The 15,088-nt window shown below is 45.4% G+C and overlaps 1 protein-coding gene across 1 annotated transcript in view; it reads left to right on the top strand.

Moving 5' to 3' along the window:
- Positions 1-15,088, top strand: part of xylt1 (xylosyltransferase I) — a 65,978-nt gene that overhangs the window by 38,077 nt on the left and 12,813 nt on the right. Inside the window, exons 3-9 of the mRNA XM_040185777.2 lie at positions 530-702; positions 906-1,108; positions 5,106-5,186; positions 6,591-6,807; positions 7,221-7,397; positions 10,172-10,437; positions 14,091-14,289. Coding sequence (XP_040041711.2) covers positions 530-702; positions 906-1,108; positions 5,106-5,186; positions 6,591-6,807; positions 7,221-7,397; positions 10,172-10,437; positions 14,091-14,289 — 1,316 coding nt within the window. The remainder of the gene's footprint in view (positions 1-529; positions 703-905; positions 1,109-5,105; positions 5,187-6,590; positions 6,808-7,220; positions 7,398-10,171; positions 10,438-14,090; positions 14,290-15,088) is intronic.

Raw genomic sequence — 15,088 nt, 5'->3', positions numbered from 1 at the left:
CAAGTAAGGGAGAGCAGAGGCACGTAACCCGTGGTACAGTGTTTCTGAAGGCGTTGTGCTGTATTTTAGTATTTGTACATAATCAGGAGTGCTCATTGATTTGTCATCATGAAACAGATTCAGTTCAGAGAGTGGTACACTCAGACAATGGGAAATACTGATTATTCACTTTCGTAACATTTCATTATTATGAATAAGCTAATCAAACCACTCCAACTTAAACTTGGCTGGCAGCTATGTTTTTTCCAGATGTGCGTTATTGTTTAATCAAATAATCATATTTAATTATCTTTAGTAACTCTATTCATTATGCTCTGCTTTCGTTGTCCCTCTAATTACTTGATGGTTGCTTTACCTGCTTACAGGGCTTTGTGCAGCTTATCATAGATTATGAAGTAAAGAGGCAAATCAATTGTGCAACCAACCCCTGGTTATGATATTTAGAAGAATCGATTTAGTATTCAATGCAAGATGTAGTTTAATTTACACAAAATATCATCACAAAAATGATGTTTTTCCCTTTTAACAGGTAAAGCCAATGCTAATGTCCAGTGGGATGAGGACTCCGCTGAGAGCTTCCCATCAAAACCAGTCAGAATAGCGTTCGTCTTGGTGGTCCACGGACGAGCCTCTCGCCAGTTTCACCGCCTCTTCAAAGCCATCTACCACACCTCGCACTACTACTACATACATGTGGATCAGGTGAGCCATCGAGAGCCTACAAACGCGAAGTACCGTCACTGTGCAACCGGTCAAGTCCTTTGTTTTATCAATTAAAGCACTACAATCTTGTTTATTTTTAAATAATGTTAAATTGTAATACCATTAACTTATTACATCTACTTTGCTTGATATCAGAAATAATAATAATAATAATCAGTTATTTATAATTTCCTCTTTTTCAGCGCTCTAATTACCTGCACAGACAGGTGCTCTCCTTGGCTGCGCAGTATTCGAATGTAAGGGCGACACCGTGGCGTATGGCCACCATCTGGGGTGGAGCCAGTCTGCTAACCATGTATCTCCGCAGCATGGCTGACCTGCTGGCCATGAGGGACTGGAGCTGGGATTTCTTTATCAACCTCAGTGCTGCCGACTACCCCATCAGGTGAGAAAGATGCATCACGCAGGAAGGCGCGTTCAGTAAAGGGCAGCAGGGGAAACCTAAGGGGAAGGAGGCCAGGGTCCTTTCTTTAAGATTCATCTGGAAATAAAGTGAGGTGAAGGTGCAACCATCTGATGAAATACGGGTGACGTCGGCACAATAGTAGACGACTCCCAGCAAAAATGGAAGCAATTCAACACACACTGGTCCAGGCTGCCGTGGTTGACAGTGAGCTTTAAAGAAAGAGTCAGTCCAAATAGAATAGATCAACTAACTGGAACCTCTCTTTTCCTCAAACGCTATTTGTTGGAGCCTCCACTCCACTTGAATGGGTTACATGTTGAACTGATCACGATGTAATTACGCTGGGTCAATACCTATTGACTTGTGTACTGTACAGTCTGAAAGTCTTCCCTCCACTCACAATCCCCTCTAAGAGGCTGTAAAAGGACATTAAAGCCACAAAGCCCACGTGAACTGGACATGGAGTCATGGAAATAGCCTACAGCAGGAGAATTTTGTGTAACTTGTATTTTTTTTTTACATGAGTTTAAAGTCCTCCTGGGAGTTCAGGGTCTGCTGGGTTTTTGATCTGCTCTGCAGCAGCCAATTAAAATCCTCCTATTAAGGAGAGAGTTATCTCTTCGGCGCAGCCAGATGTCCACTAGTTGAGTTTAGACAAGCTGTAATGGCCACCGGCTAAAAAGAAGCTGGATCCGATGACTCCACAGCTGGAGCTAAGATGCAGGGGCTTAGTTAGATTTTGTTCATAGACCGGTTCCGTCTTGTTGGGTTTGATTCTTTTTCACCATATCGATGAACGCTGCTGACATGCCGTCTGTGCCTGTTTGTCTGTATTTCTGTGTTCCTGCACCAAGGTGTGCACACTCGAGTTCATTACTGAATACTTCAGTGTATCTCAGCACCTGCCTGTGTACATACGTGAATATTCATCACGTCTGTGTGCCTGTCTGTTTGTCTGTCACTGCATGATTAAAGATATTTACCGGTGCATGCACCAAAACACTGATTTCTTCCCGTCTTTTGCCTACTCATTTGCATGAGGTTGATGTTGTTGAGAAAAGGGCTGACAGTGGAGTTTTTAAGCCCCATCTGTTCAGAAACGGAACGATTGATGGAGCGAAAGAGGGAGCCGAGGGGGAGAAATGACAAGGAGTGCCAAAGGAGCGGGAATAAGCAGCTAGGAAAGAGGAACAAGAGGGAACCGCATGTTTTGAATCTATGCAAAATAATGGAAATATGGAAATGGAAATCTGGTATCTCTGCCTAGCAAGTGCATTTGTAACCACAGCTTGCATTTGACAATGTCTGCTCACTGCATATTTACTAGGTTGAACTTGCAAAAGTGGCCCTTTTTAAGTGGCAGGGCCGGGCTCAAACCCCTGTGAGGGGGAGCTCCGCGCTACTCGAGTGTCCTCAAGCAAAAAACTGAAACCCATTCGGCTGTTTTGTTGCTGATAATCCTCTCTGATTTCTTCGGGAAAAGAATCGTCCAGAAAGAGACACCCTTCCTCGGAAATAAACACCTCAGCATTCCATTTTTACTATGGGCTGCACTACGCTACGCAAAACGTGTTGGCATAAGCAGATGCCTGTAAATGCAACGTGTTAAGCTGCTCCCGCGCTTCATCAGAGCGGCGTGACGGATGGTCGTGTAACTTTGCGAAACCACTGCTCCCACACCACACCTTACAGTGCAAAAGCCGCCATTAAACACCACTTTCCTCTGGCTTTAAGCCCAATAAACTGTGTCGTGAATCTGCACTAGTTTCTTCTTGATGTAGGACAGTATTTCAGTATTTGACTTTTTCACTTTCCTGACTACTGCCGTTGTCCTCAGTGGGTTTGGAGACACGCATTATTTCCCCACTAATTCCCTGATAATGTCTGTCCTGCTGCATGGATGCCTCTGAAAGGCAAAACCAGAGCCCCTCACTCCAGCAGAGGGGCTGTGAGTCCAGGGTGAGATATGCTTTGTGTGTGTGTGTGTGTGTGTGTGTGTGTGTGTGTGTGTGTGTGTGTGTGTGTGTGTGTGTGTGTGTGTGTGTGTGTGTGTGTGTGTCCAGAGGCCAGAGGATGAGTTACATGCCTGCTTTGTCAAAGTGCAACCCTCTTTCCCAGCTTTTATCCACACAGCCTCGATGCTTTTACCTCTTTTTTTTTCGATAAAGACCCCCTATACAGACTGTACATCTGCTTTGAGGAGGTCTGAGCTTTGTTAGACGATGGCTGGCTTTAGGCATCTTATTTCTTTTGCTTTGTCATGTCTCTCTGATAAAAATTGTATCTCATATTTTAGCATTGTTGCATAGTGAAAGGAATAGGTGGCATCACCCATCAAAACCAAGCCAACGTGCTTGAAAACGCGAGTTTAAATGGCCTCGATGTTGAAAATGTGAACCTTCGGTTCCTCCCAGCGGTTGATTGTGTGTGCTGTGAGTGTGTGCGTCTGTGTGTGTCACAGTAATGTGTGTGCGTGAACACCGCTGTGAGACGGAGCGGCCACGCCGCTGACACTTAGCAAACTGGGCCCGGTGGACGGGATGACCACTCAGGTGGCAAATCTGGAGCTTGACATGAATTCCCCTCGCTCTGTGTGTGCGTGCGTGCCTGCGCGCCTACAAGCATTGGTGTGTCTCTGTGCTTCACATCGCATTGTCTGCATGCATAGTTGTGTGTGAGTGTGGGAAGTAGAGACAGAGAGGACTGCATGTGTCCGCGCAGCACATCATCAGTTAGGCTTTATGGCTCAGAACCTCCTAAGATAAGCCCCCCAGGCTGTGAAATTGCTCCTTGAAGAGAAAATGACATTAATATGTGCTCGTCCCTCCCCCCTATGATCCTCGGGCTGTTCACCAGGGTCCGCCGCTCTCTTTTCGAAAGGCAAGCCAAGCCATCAAGAAAAGCTCTGCCGCAGATGTTAGAGCCGGTGACTGTGGCGCAGCCTGCGGAGCGAAGCTTTTAGCGTGTCTGCTCCCGCGTACGGGCCAGTTGACTGCTCTACAATGTCAGAGCTTCCTGTGGTCATTCATCGAAAGTCATGGACAGCACAAGCTTTTGTATGTTCCTTAATAGTCTCAACGGAGTGAAAGGACTGACAGGCCGAAACCGAGAGCCAGCCGAGGTCTTTAAAAGCGAATTAAAGAACATAATGTGAAGTATTTCTCAATACCATTTAAAGTCCCTCTCCACTCGATGGACGGGCGATGGAGAAATGAGAGTAGAAGACGGCGCGAAGAGATGAGCCGTGATTGCGTAGCATCAATACGTCATTGAACAAGTGGAAAAATCTGCGAGCTCCTGTTTTTTATTTGCTTCAGCAGATTCATTGTGATTTGGTCCGGCAATGCCAGGCCAGAAGATACCCGCTTCCACAGAAAGGTCCACATCAGCTGTAGCTATCTCAGTGGTTTTCGCTTAACAGAGTTTAAGAAGGGGACCGGACGCATCTGCCAGATCAAATAAAACACGAGCAGATTTACCGAGCCCTCGTTCAGGGAGTGACTTTAGGTCTCTAGAGATCGTATTACGCCTTCTGTGATATGACCGACAAGGGAGGAAGAGAAAGAAATGAACGCAATAGAAAAAGGGTCAAATGCACAGCTCTGATCCATGACATCGCGCTCTACACGCCACAGACTAGATCCAATATTAGGCCAATATTAGCTCGTCAACCTGAATTTCACTTTTGTAATCATTCTAAAGTTCTTTAGGGATTTCCCTATCATTTTACATATATTAAGAGCTAACTGAGCAATTAACACCAGGACACGGGATTGGAACTTGACAAATGTGTTTTTTTTGTTTTTTTAAATCACTGTCTTCTTTATAGCAACCAGTAACAGATGGATTAATTTGCATAATTTCCCTCCGAAGCCGGCACTGTTCTTTTAACATGTACTGCACTGCAGAAGCAATGTTCCAACTAAGTCTACCCATATGGTTCACTCTCCAAAGTAAGCCACTTCTTCCCTTTCAGGACCAACAACCAGCTGGTGGCCTTTCTGTCCAAATACAGAGACATGAACTTCATCAAGTCCCACGGCAGGGACAACGCCAGGTGATGTGCATGTTTTACTAACCTCAATTTAATCCACTACACAACACCCCAACCTTTCTCTCACGCTCTGGCTGACTCTGTGTGCTTGTCTCTATTACTTATACACACCGGCATCTAAGCGCACACTCCTGCCAGCGCGGCCGGGTCACTGAATCATAATACAATTAGCTCCCATCTGCGGCTCCATTAATTAACCTCCCTGGTGGGGTGAGCCGGCGAGGTCACTGCCAGAACCCCCTTTTTCCCGCCACCTCCACCGCGACGCCCTCCGCTCTCTGCTCTCTGCCGCCGCGGAAAAACATCCATCGCCGGACGTTGCGGGCAAGAATACCTCCGAAAACACACCAAAAACAAATATGCCAGCATAGACGCGTGAGTCAGCGTGACTCAGCAGTGGCTTTTTATATTCGCAGCACAGTATTTCTTTTTTCTTTTTTTGTTGCTGTTTGATAAGAGTGGAGCAGTTTTGTGATTTTCTTCAATTCTGTGGCTGTCAACAATATGGATCTTAATCCACCACTACATGCATTGGTCTGGAGGGCTGAAAATAATTAAAAGAAAATGCATCTAATTGTAAAGATGCAAGAGTGCATTTCTAAAATGTTGACAGCGCCTATTTGCACATCACAGCTAAAAGGTCAACACATCAACATTTTAGACGCTGTTCAGGTAACAGAGGGAACAGTCTGCCCGGGTTGACCTGAATTTGACTCCCTTCATCTGACACTTGATACATTCACACTCGTAACACCGGCCATTTTCCAAGACGTCCCTCCTCTTGGCGCTGATAAAAGTGCACAGGGACCAGTGTGAACAAAAGTAATTTAGGGACAAGGATAGCAGCCATGTTCTGCTTAGAACAATTGCAATGCCAAACTCAATTCCTAAAGTTTTTTGAGATTTTAACGATTTTGAATTGAGAATCGTTAATCTCTTCTCTCAGACATTGGTCAAGAATTGCGCCCCGTGTCTGTTCCATAACCTCGATAGAAAACACAAGATAATATTTCTGCACTTACATTTGGCTGCAGCCTCTGTTTTATAAAGCTTTTATTCCAATAAAAAATAAAAAAGCATTCTATTTAGAAGGAGCAGAGCCCGATCCCCAACAAGATATTATTACACACACTCAAATGTTTGTCTCCTCCAGAAAGACGTTCATTGAAGTCAACAAGGACAAGCAATCTGCTGTTGGTTGAAAGTAAAGATGAACATTGGGAGAAAATAAAAACGAGCAGCTGATTGTACGCAATTGCTCCTCCAAAGATACAACAAGATCCACAGAGTGCTTGTTCTTATGCAAATTGTGTGTTTAAAGTGTGTGTTTTTTTCCCCAAGTACCCCTTATATTGAATTGCATTCGGTAATCAGTAGCATAACCGCATGTTTCTGTGTGCTCACCAGGTTTATCCGTAAGCAGGGCCTAGACCGTCTGTTCCTTGAGTGTGACACACACATGTGGAGGCTGGGTGACCGCAAAATCCCAGAAGGCATCTCGGTGGACGGTGGGTCCGACTGGTTCCTTCTCAACCGCATGTTCGTCGAATACGTCATCAACTCCAATGACGACCTGGTCATCAGCATGAAGCGCTTCTACGCGTACACTCTGCTGCCAGCCGAGGTAACACACACACACACACACGTAAACAACTAGCGCGTTCAATCTCTGTTGTCCTTTGACTGAGTATAGAATAGAAACATTGCTTGTTGTTGGCTTTTCATCGCTGTGGTAGATTTGACTGGACATTAGTACTCAGGAGGCCGATGTGAAGTCATAAAGTAAAGGCAAGATGTAAAGGCTATCATTCCAACCATGTGCACGGACATTTGTGAGAACTGAATGGTCCCTGTTGGGATATTGGATGCTTATCGTGAGTTACTGTGACTCTCCGGTCTCTTGCTGCTGCTGCTGCATTTATTCTCCGAGAATTGATTGGTGTAAAAAAACTAAAAGGCATTTTCTAATTAGGTCTCAGCGTCTCTCTCACTCTGTCCATCCTGTTTCATCCTTTCATCCTGTTTCTCAATTCCCAGTCGTTCTTCCACACGGTGCTGGAGAACAGCGCCCACTGTGAGAGCATGGTGGACAACAACCTGCGCATCACCAACTGGAACCGCAAACTGGGCTGTAAGTGCCAGTACAAGCACATCGTCGACTGGTGCGGATGCTCCCCGAATGACTTCAAGCCTGCAGACTTCCACCGCTTCCAGGTAAAGTTACCAACACCTGAGAAGAGAAATCAAGCAGAGATAGCAATCCTGGTCGGTCAGGGGCCAATATCACACTTTATTTTACTCAGAAAAGATCGGAATTGAAATTCATTCAGAGGTTTGAGGAGACACAGGAATGCTCAGCGTAGCTCTGTTCATTTTTCACAGGTTTTGTGTGTCCTTTAACCTTCTCATGATTAGAATTTTTTAGTTAATTGCTCTTTTGTTGCAAAATACCAGGGGCAAAGTCCCTGATAATCTTGTGGTGCAGGTTGAATATCTCTTTGGAATATTAGCAAGAAAGTCATCACACAGAAACAGCTGCAGGGAAACCATCAAACCAAAGACAACGTATGTGAAGGACGGAGAGCGACGCACGTCTTCATATCTACGTACTGTATATGTATCAGGGCCGAGCCGTGCATTTATGGAACTCAGCATTCTTTGCAGTCTTACCACAGTCGAATGAGCGAATAACCTCATTGTGACGCCACAGTTAATGTTAAAGGTTATCATTTGTTTTGTGTAAACACCTCACACTGTAACATTAAAGTGAAACACAACGAAATAACTGTGCTCGGCTGTGACAATCTACAATATCGTCCCCGTATACTGGGCGGTGTGGTGGTGAGCACCGTCCCCTTACAATGAGAAGGTCCTGGGGGCCTTTCCACTCTGATCAAATGGCACATAAAAAGCCCCTTCCAGCGAATGTCGATCAGAGATATCAGATGAACCTACAAAAATGAAATATAAAAGCATTTTAGTGGGAAATCTGCAGTCAATCTTTACATTTTCTGGCCTGTGGGTTTGTCCTCCCAGCCTCAGCATCCAACCCGTTCCCACAGCTTTTACAATCAATGTGTGCAAAATGAGGCCTTGTTTATTATGACCCTGAGAACTTTTTTTTATAGTAATTAGATCTGCTTTGTTTGAGTGCGAGGGAGGGGACAGTTAGAAAGAAAACGAATGAGGGCATTGAGTCCAGGACCCCAGAGAAAGTCAATATCACAGTTTGACTTTATTGTGCTGATTAAAAGCTGCTGTACAAAGTGAAAACACTCTGCAACTGTTCAATTTCAATGTGAGCATCGTCCTTTAATTGATTTCGCTAGCTTTGTCTCTCCCATGCAGCTTACCAGTGAAAGCGGACCTCCCTTTGCCCTTTGCCAGAGCCGTCTGCCGCGCCTCAGTCTCTAGCAGTCAAGTGCAAACACATCACCCCAGGTCCCTGGCACTGCCGCTGGGTCTGGTTGGCACCCGGGTATCAGTGAAGTCCGACCTTGGGAACAAAGCCGCCCATCCAAACGCCAGCCAGGCCGCGGTATTAATAGGGCTCAATGTCCCATTGAGCACACGATCCGAGTTTCCCTTTGAGCCTTAACACTGGGGCACATGCAGACCAGTTCAGTCCACTTCCCTTTGGTTAGTAGATGGGAAGAATTATTCATGGTAAAACTGTTGCCCGGCGTAGTGATTTAGATTTCAGTAGTGGAGGGGTTGTTCCGGGTGGTGATGTGCCTTTTGTCTCAGAGCATCATCGTTTGGCGATGTGTTTTAGACAGGTTGGTACTTTCAGCTCACCGCAGGAGTGTCAGAATACACAAAATATGGAAATGCGTAAAAAGCTGAAGCACGTTTCATTTGATACCCCTGAGGGATCACAGAAGGGTAATGCATCATCTGGTCCAGTGTATTAAACACCACTCAGTCATGGATTTAGCAATGAGAAATAGTGGTCTTGATGAAGGGGGCTTTTTCTCTAGCAAGTAGCACCGAGGTGTTCGGTGCTGGCTAACAGTATCGGCAAATAGTTTGGTGTCTGGGACTGAAAAGATGTCTTTGAAAGAACGCCAAGTTGCGTAGGCAGCCGATCTCCTGATGCACCATCAACCACACAGGCAACAGTGTGACAGGGAGAGAGAGGGTGAGAAAGGCATGGGTGGAGTGTGGGAGGGCAGACAGAACCACACATAAAAGGAACTGTTGAGAAAAGAGATGATGAATGGATAAATACAGAAAAAGGGAAAGGGGGGAGTACTGATGCTTGTGTCAGTTCCTCATTTTGTACCTCTAAGGACATATAAGACAGGCTCTCCTCTTTTCTTCAAGGTGAACTGAACAATTTTACAGTTAATGGGTCTTGGAGGGTGAAAATTTCCTTATCATGTGGAAAAAATGAACGTATAAAACCTTTTGTGGCTCCAGAGGGAGCTGTGGGAAGTTTGATCAATTGCCGCTTCAGCTTGCTCTTCGTCCGTGCTCGTGGCGAACGCTCCCACCAAAGCTCTCCACAATGTCTGTTGGCGACTGAGTTTTGTTGCGGGTTATGCAGGCACCAGGTTTTGCCTGAAAGCGTGAAATAAATGAGAAAATATCAGCTTGTGCTGCTTGAATTTTTTTTTTTTTTTTGAAGGTCTGACAATATTATATAATTCAGATTCTTTCTATTGAGTACTTGTTTAATCTCCTAAGGACCCCCCAAATTGATCATGTAACCCTTTGTGGGAACCAGTGACGGAGGGAACACAAGATGTTATACGTATATTATTGTATATATACTTATATCGTATATATATACCACCTTCTGCCATCTTTTATTCTTTCTTCCCACACATACCTACCACCACATCTGACACGTATTCGTTTCCTGCCATACTGGCACATCACCGTTTCCTAATCTTCTCCTTTTCTCCCCTTCTTTATCTCTTCCCTCCCTGCATACCTGTGATGTCCCCCTTCCTCCCTCCTTTCTTCCTTCTCTCCCTCTGCAGCAAACGGTGCGTCCTACCTTCTTTGCCAGGAAGTTTGAAGCCAGCGTGAACCAGGAGATAGTGAACCAGCTGGACGCCTACCTGTTTGGACCGTTTCCCCAGGGAACGCAGAGCTTAAACTCGTACTGGGAGAACATGTACGACGAGCCAGATGGCGTAGCCAGCCTGTCGGACACGCATCTCACGTACTTCCACTCCTTCTCTCGGCTGGGCCTGGCCAGAGCTGCCGCCTCGCTGCAGGGGAACCCGAGTGATCACAGCTGCAAGTTAGTCTCATAAACGTATTCACCTGTGCTTTTTCGTTCATCGCGGCATCTTGACGCACCTGCACCCACATCAAAAAAGGTGCACACGCTTTGTTTTCACCCTGGAAAGCCTCACCACATGATGACAAAACCACAACTTGCTGGACGTGCAGATCTTTTGTGCCGATGCATCGTCCCTGCCTGGGATCGCGTGTCCTAGTAATAGTATAACAATGGATAGCAGCTGGGAGCCGGAGTAACGCGATTCAATTTGTAATACGATATGACTCTGTCAATTTGTCCCAGAGATAATGAAGCTACATGGGTCAAAGCCTTGGCAGCTGTCCCTTTGGAACAGTTTATTATGTGGAAATGTATGATTCCCAGTGTTGTTAACATACAGTGTGTAGTTAAAAGGAAAGGGGAAACCACACTATGGTTCATATTTAATGGCCAAAGGGAACATTTAGGCCTCATGTCCCTCGGTTAGGGTTTCCACCAGCATATGTTTTCAGTAGCATCTGTTGTTGGAGCAATTAAGGTTAGATTCCCTTTATTTATTTCACACAGCAATGAACCCCTGATGCAAGGTTAATGAAACTGACGGATTTGATGTCCTGATTTGCACATCTCTGTCATTGCCAGGAAACGGGCCCGTGAGACATATACTGTACAAACAAATTAAAGGGCCTTATGTGTGTGTGTGTGTGTGTGTGTGTGTGTGTGTGTGTGTGTGTGTGTGTGTGTGTGTGTGCGTGTGTGTGTGTGCAAGCTTCTCTGTTTCAAGTTAGTGCAGCTGCACATACATATATCAAGCAAATGCACAAAGATTGAATGTTCACATTAAGACTGTTGGGTTGTCTCAATTCTTCACAGGCAAACTGCTTAAGTCAGAATGAAGGTTTTTAAGGTGTCAGGAAACGATGCTTGACAAGCAGTTTTAATGGTGTTTTTAAATCGCTGAGTCCACATTCTTGCGTTTTATTTGGGACGGAGCTAATTGAACACAGACGAGGAGGTGGGTTGATAATAAAAATAAACATTTAGGTTGTATGCACCCACTGTTCTGAGAAGACAAATAGCACAGCAGGACTAAAAAAATGTTGTTTATTAATTGCAGCCGTCTGGATTGATACAAAATAATCCGTCTGTGAAACAACAATAACTGATTTAAACTGTTTCTCACGTGGCAATCCCTTCCCAGTTTGTGCATGTGAAATTATGGAAAGAATCTTACATACCCTTTGTCCTCATCGCTTGATCTGACCTGTTAGTTATTCATCTAATGTATTTATTCCCGTGTCCAGTTGTCTTTGGGCAACAAGTCAGAAAACAGAATAACAAACAGAAGCTGAGAGGTGTAGAAAAAGGTTTTATGTTTTTCTTTTAGTAACTTAGACTTAGCTAAAACATTGGAGAAAAGGGTCCAGGTGGAATAATACCAAATGTCTCTTCCAAATTATTTGTTTTAACACAAAATGTTTCTCTTTTGCCTGTTTTGCAAAAAGACATGTCCATGTTAGGTGTGCATGTGCTGCCGTATGTTATTCCAGTGCACATTTTTAAAGATAAATCACTGCAGCCATTACTTGGTGGAGCCCATGAACAATACACTATTGCCATACTGCTCGGTGTTACACACCGCCAGAAGGCATTGCTAATATTAATTGAATGATACTAGATTGTGAAGTATATGAGCAGAAATCAGAGCAGAAACATCAAGCATTGTCAAGATCAAATTGAACAAAAAGGCGAGATAAGAGCTTAAATGATTCTTGGGATTGTAATGTTTTGATTTAACCACACTCTGGATTATAAAGCTAATAATTGAATACGCTGTGTGTGCGTGCCCCGCAAGGCCTGTCGGACGTGGCCTTATTTGTGTTTCATTGATCTTGAATTTTGCCGATCAAGTTAAGTCATTCAAATGAAAGGCTGCTTTGAAGTCTAAACTAAGTGACAGCAGATGGAACCCCCACTTTTGGTCTCAGGCCTCAAGTGCAGCCACATATACCATGTGTGTGGCCACATATTCTGCATGCACATAGAATTCAGATCCGCGACCAACAGATGGATGGGTCAGCCTCCTTGTGAGACTGGAGCAAGCGAGAGGAGGAGGCCGCAAAGAGAGATTTGTCTCTTTTGGCAGCCCGCTGTGACTGGATTGGGCAGACTGTGTTTCTAAAAGCCTGAATGGAGCTTCTGTGCTGTTCTACGCCCCGACCCCTTCTGACTGCCTCTCACACTGGCAGTCACATCTCTCTTGTGAAAAGAGAAGGGTGGGGGGTGAGAGCCAAGGGACAGAGAGAAGGAAGGATGAAAGAAGGATAAGAGGGGAGACGAGCAAAGAGGGAAAAGTTAGATGAGAAATTAGTGGGGAAAGGGAGCCAGCGAGGGGGAGACGGAGTAGGAGGGGAGGGAGTGTTGCTGTGGGTGTAAATATTTGCTGTTCTGCTTGTCAGGGTAGCATTTACCAGGGTGGGTTGACTCCTGGTTCTTTAGTGGAATACTGATGAGGCCATGGCCACTGAGGGGCACGGAGGGACAGTGTGAGTGTTCATCTCTTTGCGTGAGTGCGCGTGCAAACGAGGGAGACTAAAGACGAATCTAAGTAAGCAGAAGAAGCAACGGATGGGAAATCTGGGCGTGAAGGAGTCAGGGTCTGTGCAGAGAGCAGCTGCGGAGTGTCCTCCTGCAGTGCGCGCCCTGGCCCCTTTTTTGTTTTTGCAGAAGTCACTCGGCCTGGCTGCCCCCGAGGGCCGGCCCTCTGCCACGTATGAAGCGACACGCAAACAAACAACAGACTAATCAGGGGGGGCAAGACCTTCGTTCGGCTCCAGTTGACTGGATTGACCCAGTTTGTTTCCGCAGACTTGTAGCTTGTTCAGTTGGATTGTCCACGTTTTCAGAACTCTGACTAATCTGAGTCTGCTGCCAGGACAACCCATGACTTCTCTGTAATTTTCTGTAGCTAGCAGAACACTGTGGTTTCAACCTTCACATGTCTTCTTTAACCATCATGTCTACTTCAGAACCAGAGCACATGTTGAACCACGCAGCACACGACACGGCAAAAATGACCACGGGAGAAGTTGCTTATTTACTTACAAGTCATCTCCATTAGTCATAGACCGAGAATGGAAGTAGTTACTGTAACCTCATCCATTGGTCTGTGGGCTAGGGTTTTGAAGCTTTGTGTTCAGCATTTTGTCCGTCTCCATCATGGTGTTAAGACCTTTTAAATGACCAAAAGGTTACGATAAACAATCAGAAACTGAAAGCTCAGACTAGACTAGACAACACCGTGGCAGCGACCTTTTATCGCAAGGTCCCTAAAGCACACTGTGCTTCACTGTCTATTTTACTCTAGATATCACCATGATGAGAATTTTCAGCATGTTCGGCAAAACTCTTTGACCAATTGGTTTCGTTTTAAAGGTCATTGTATTTATTTCCACCATGCCACAATCAGAGCATAGTGACTCACCACTAATCTCCACTGCGGGACTACCTTAGCATCCAGCCACATTAACACGTCCATGGCTGGTTCCATCCAGACGTGCAGAAGAAACTGGATGTTCTCCCTTTCTCTTGCACCATTGGTCCTGAAAGCATCCCAAGTGGAAAAGTATCAGCTTCACTAATGGCTCCTTTCCCTCTCTGTGCTGTGCCAGGTACTTCCCCATGGGCCACCCGGTGTCGGTCCATCTCTACTTCCAGTCAGACCAGTTCCAGGGCTACCTGGTCAAGCACCATGCCACCAATCTGGCCACCAGCAAGCTGGAAACCATGGAGACCTGGGTGGCACCCAAGAATAACTTCAAGCTAACTGCCCCTCTTAGCAGCACATTCAGCCGCTTGCAATTCGCTGAGGTGAGTCGTTGTATCGGCCTGCATGACGGAGCACACATCTTTTAGCTTACAGGGAAGTCAGCGGATTGGCTTGAGTCACAAAAGACTCCGCTGGCACGTGCCATGTCAGGATATTAGTTCCATTTTAACCTTGATGAACAACACACACCACGCTTTAGCATATGATTAGAAACGAGACGTACAGCTCATTGCCATTGTGGCGTTACAGTCATCGCTACGGCGACCTCGCCAAGACTCACCGCGGCGCATCCCCGACACAATTAAACTGCTGCCTGTAATGGCCTTGTAAAATGTAAATTGATTGAATTCATCCATGTTTATAGGGATCAGTGCTTCATGTGCTGTTTATTTGTTGTTTGCTAATAGAACGTCTTCTCACCTTCACACTGGAATGCTTCCCGTGATTGTCTTGTTATGTTAATCTGTGTTTCGGTTTGTCACAAAGCCTGTTTGGGATACAGCAGCTCGGCTGTGTTGTGACAGCAGCAGAGTGCCTTTTTAAAAATGGACAAAATTAACTGAGTGAATTTGAATGGACCTTTTTCTCTTTCTCTTATCTATATCTAGTTTTGTCTGAGGCAGAAATGCCAACAAACTTTCAAATTAATTTGGGACACACCGGGACACACCGTGACCCTGTTTTACCTCAGCCAGCGGTCTCAACATAAACCCATAGGGATCTAGACAGCCCGTCACCATACAGGTCCCTCTGTATATGTGTCTGGCCTGTGAAACCGTGAGTGACAGACAAGTGATGTGGGCTGTGGCTTTTATCTGGTTGCTCAGCCTCGATAGCATT

The sequence above is a fragment of the Gasterosteus aculeatus genome, chromosome 9, assembly GCF_964276395.1.
Source record: "Gasterosteus aculeatus chromosome 9, fGasAcu3.hap1.1, whole genome shotgun sequence".
Taxonomy (NCBI): Eukaryota; Metazoa; Chordata; class Actinopteri; order Perciformes; family Gasterosteidae; genus Gasterosteus; species Gasterosteus aculeatus.
Note: the sequence above shows the minus strand (reverse complement) of the source record. Positions and strands in the feature narration are given on the sequence as shown.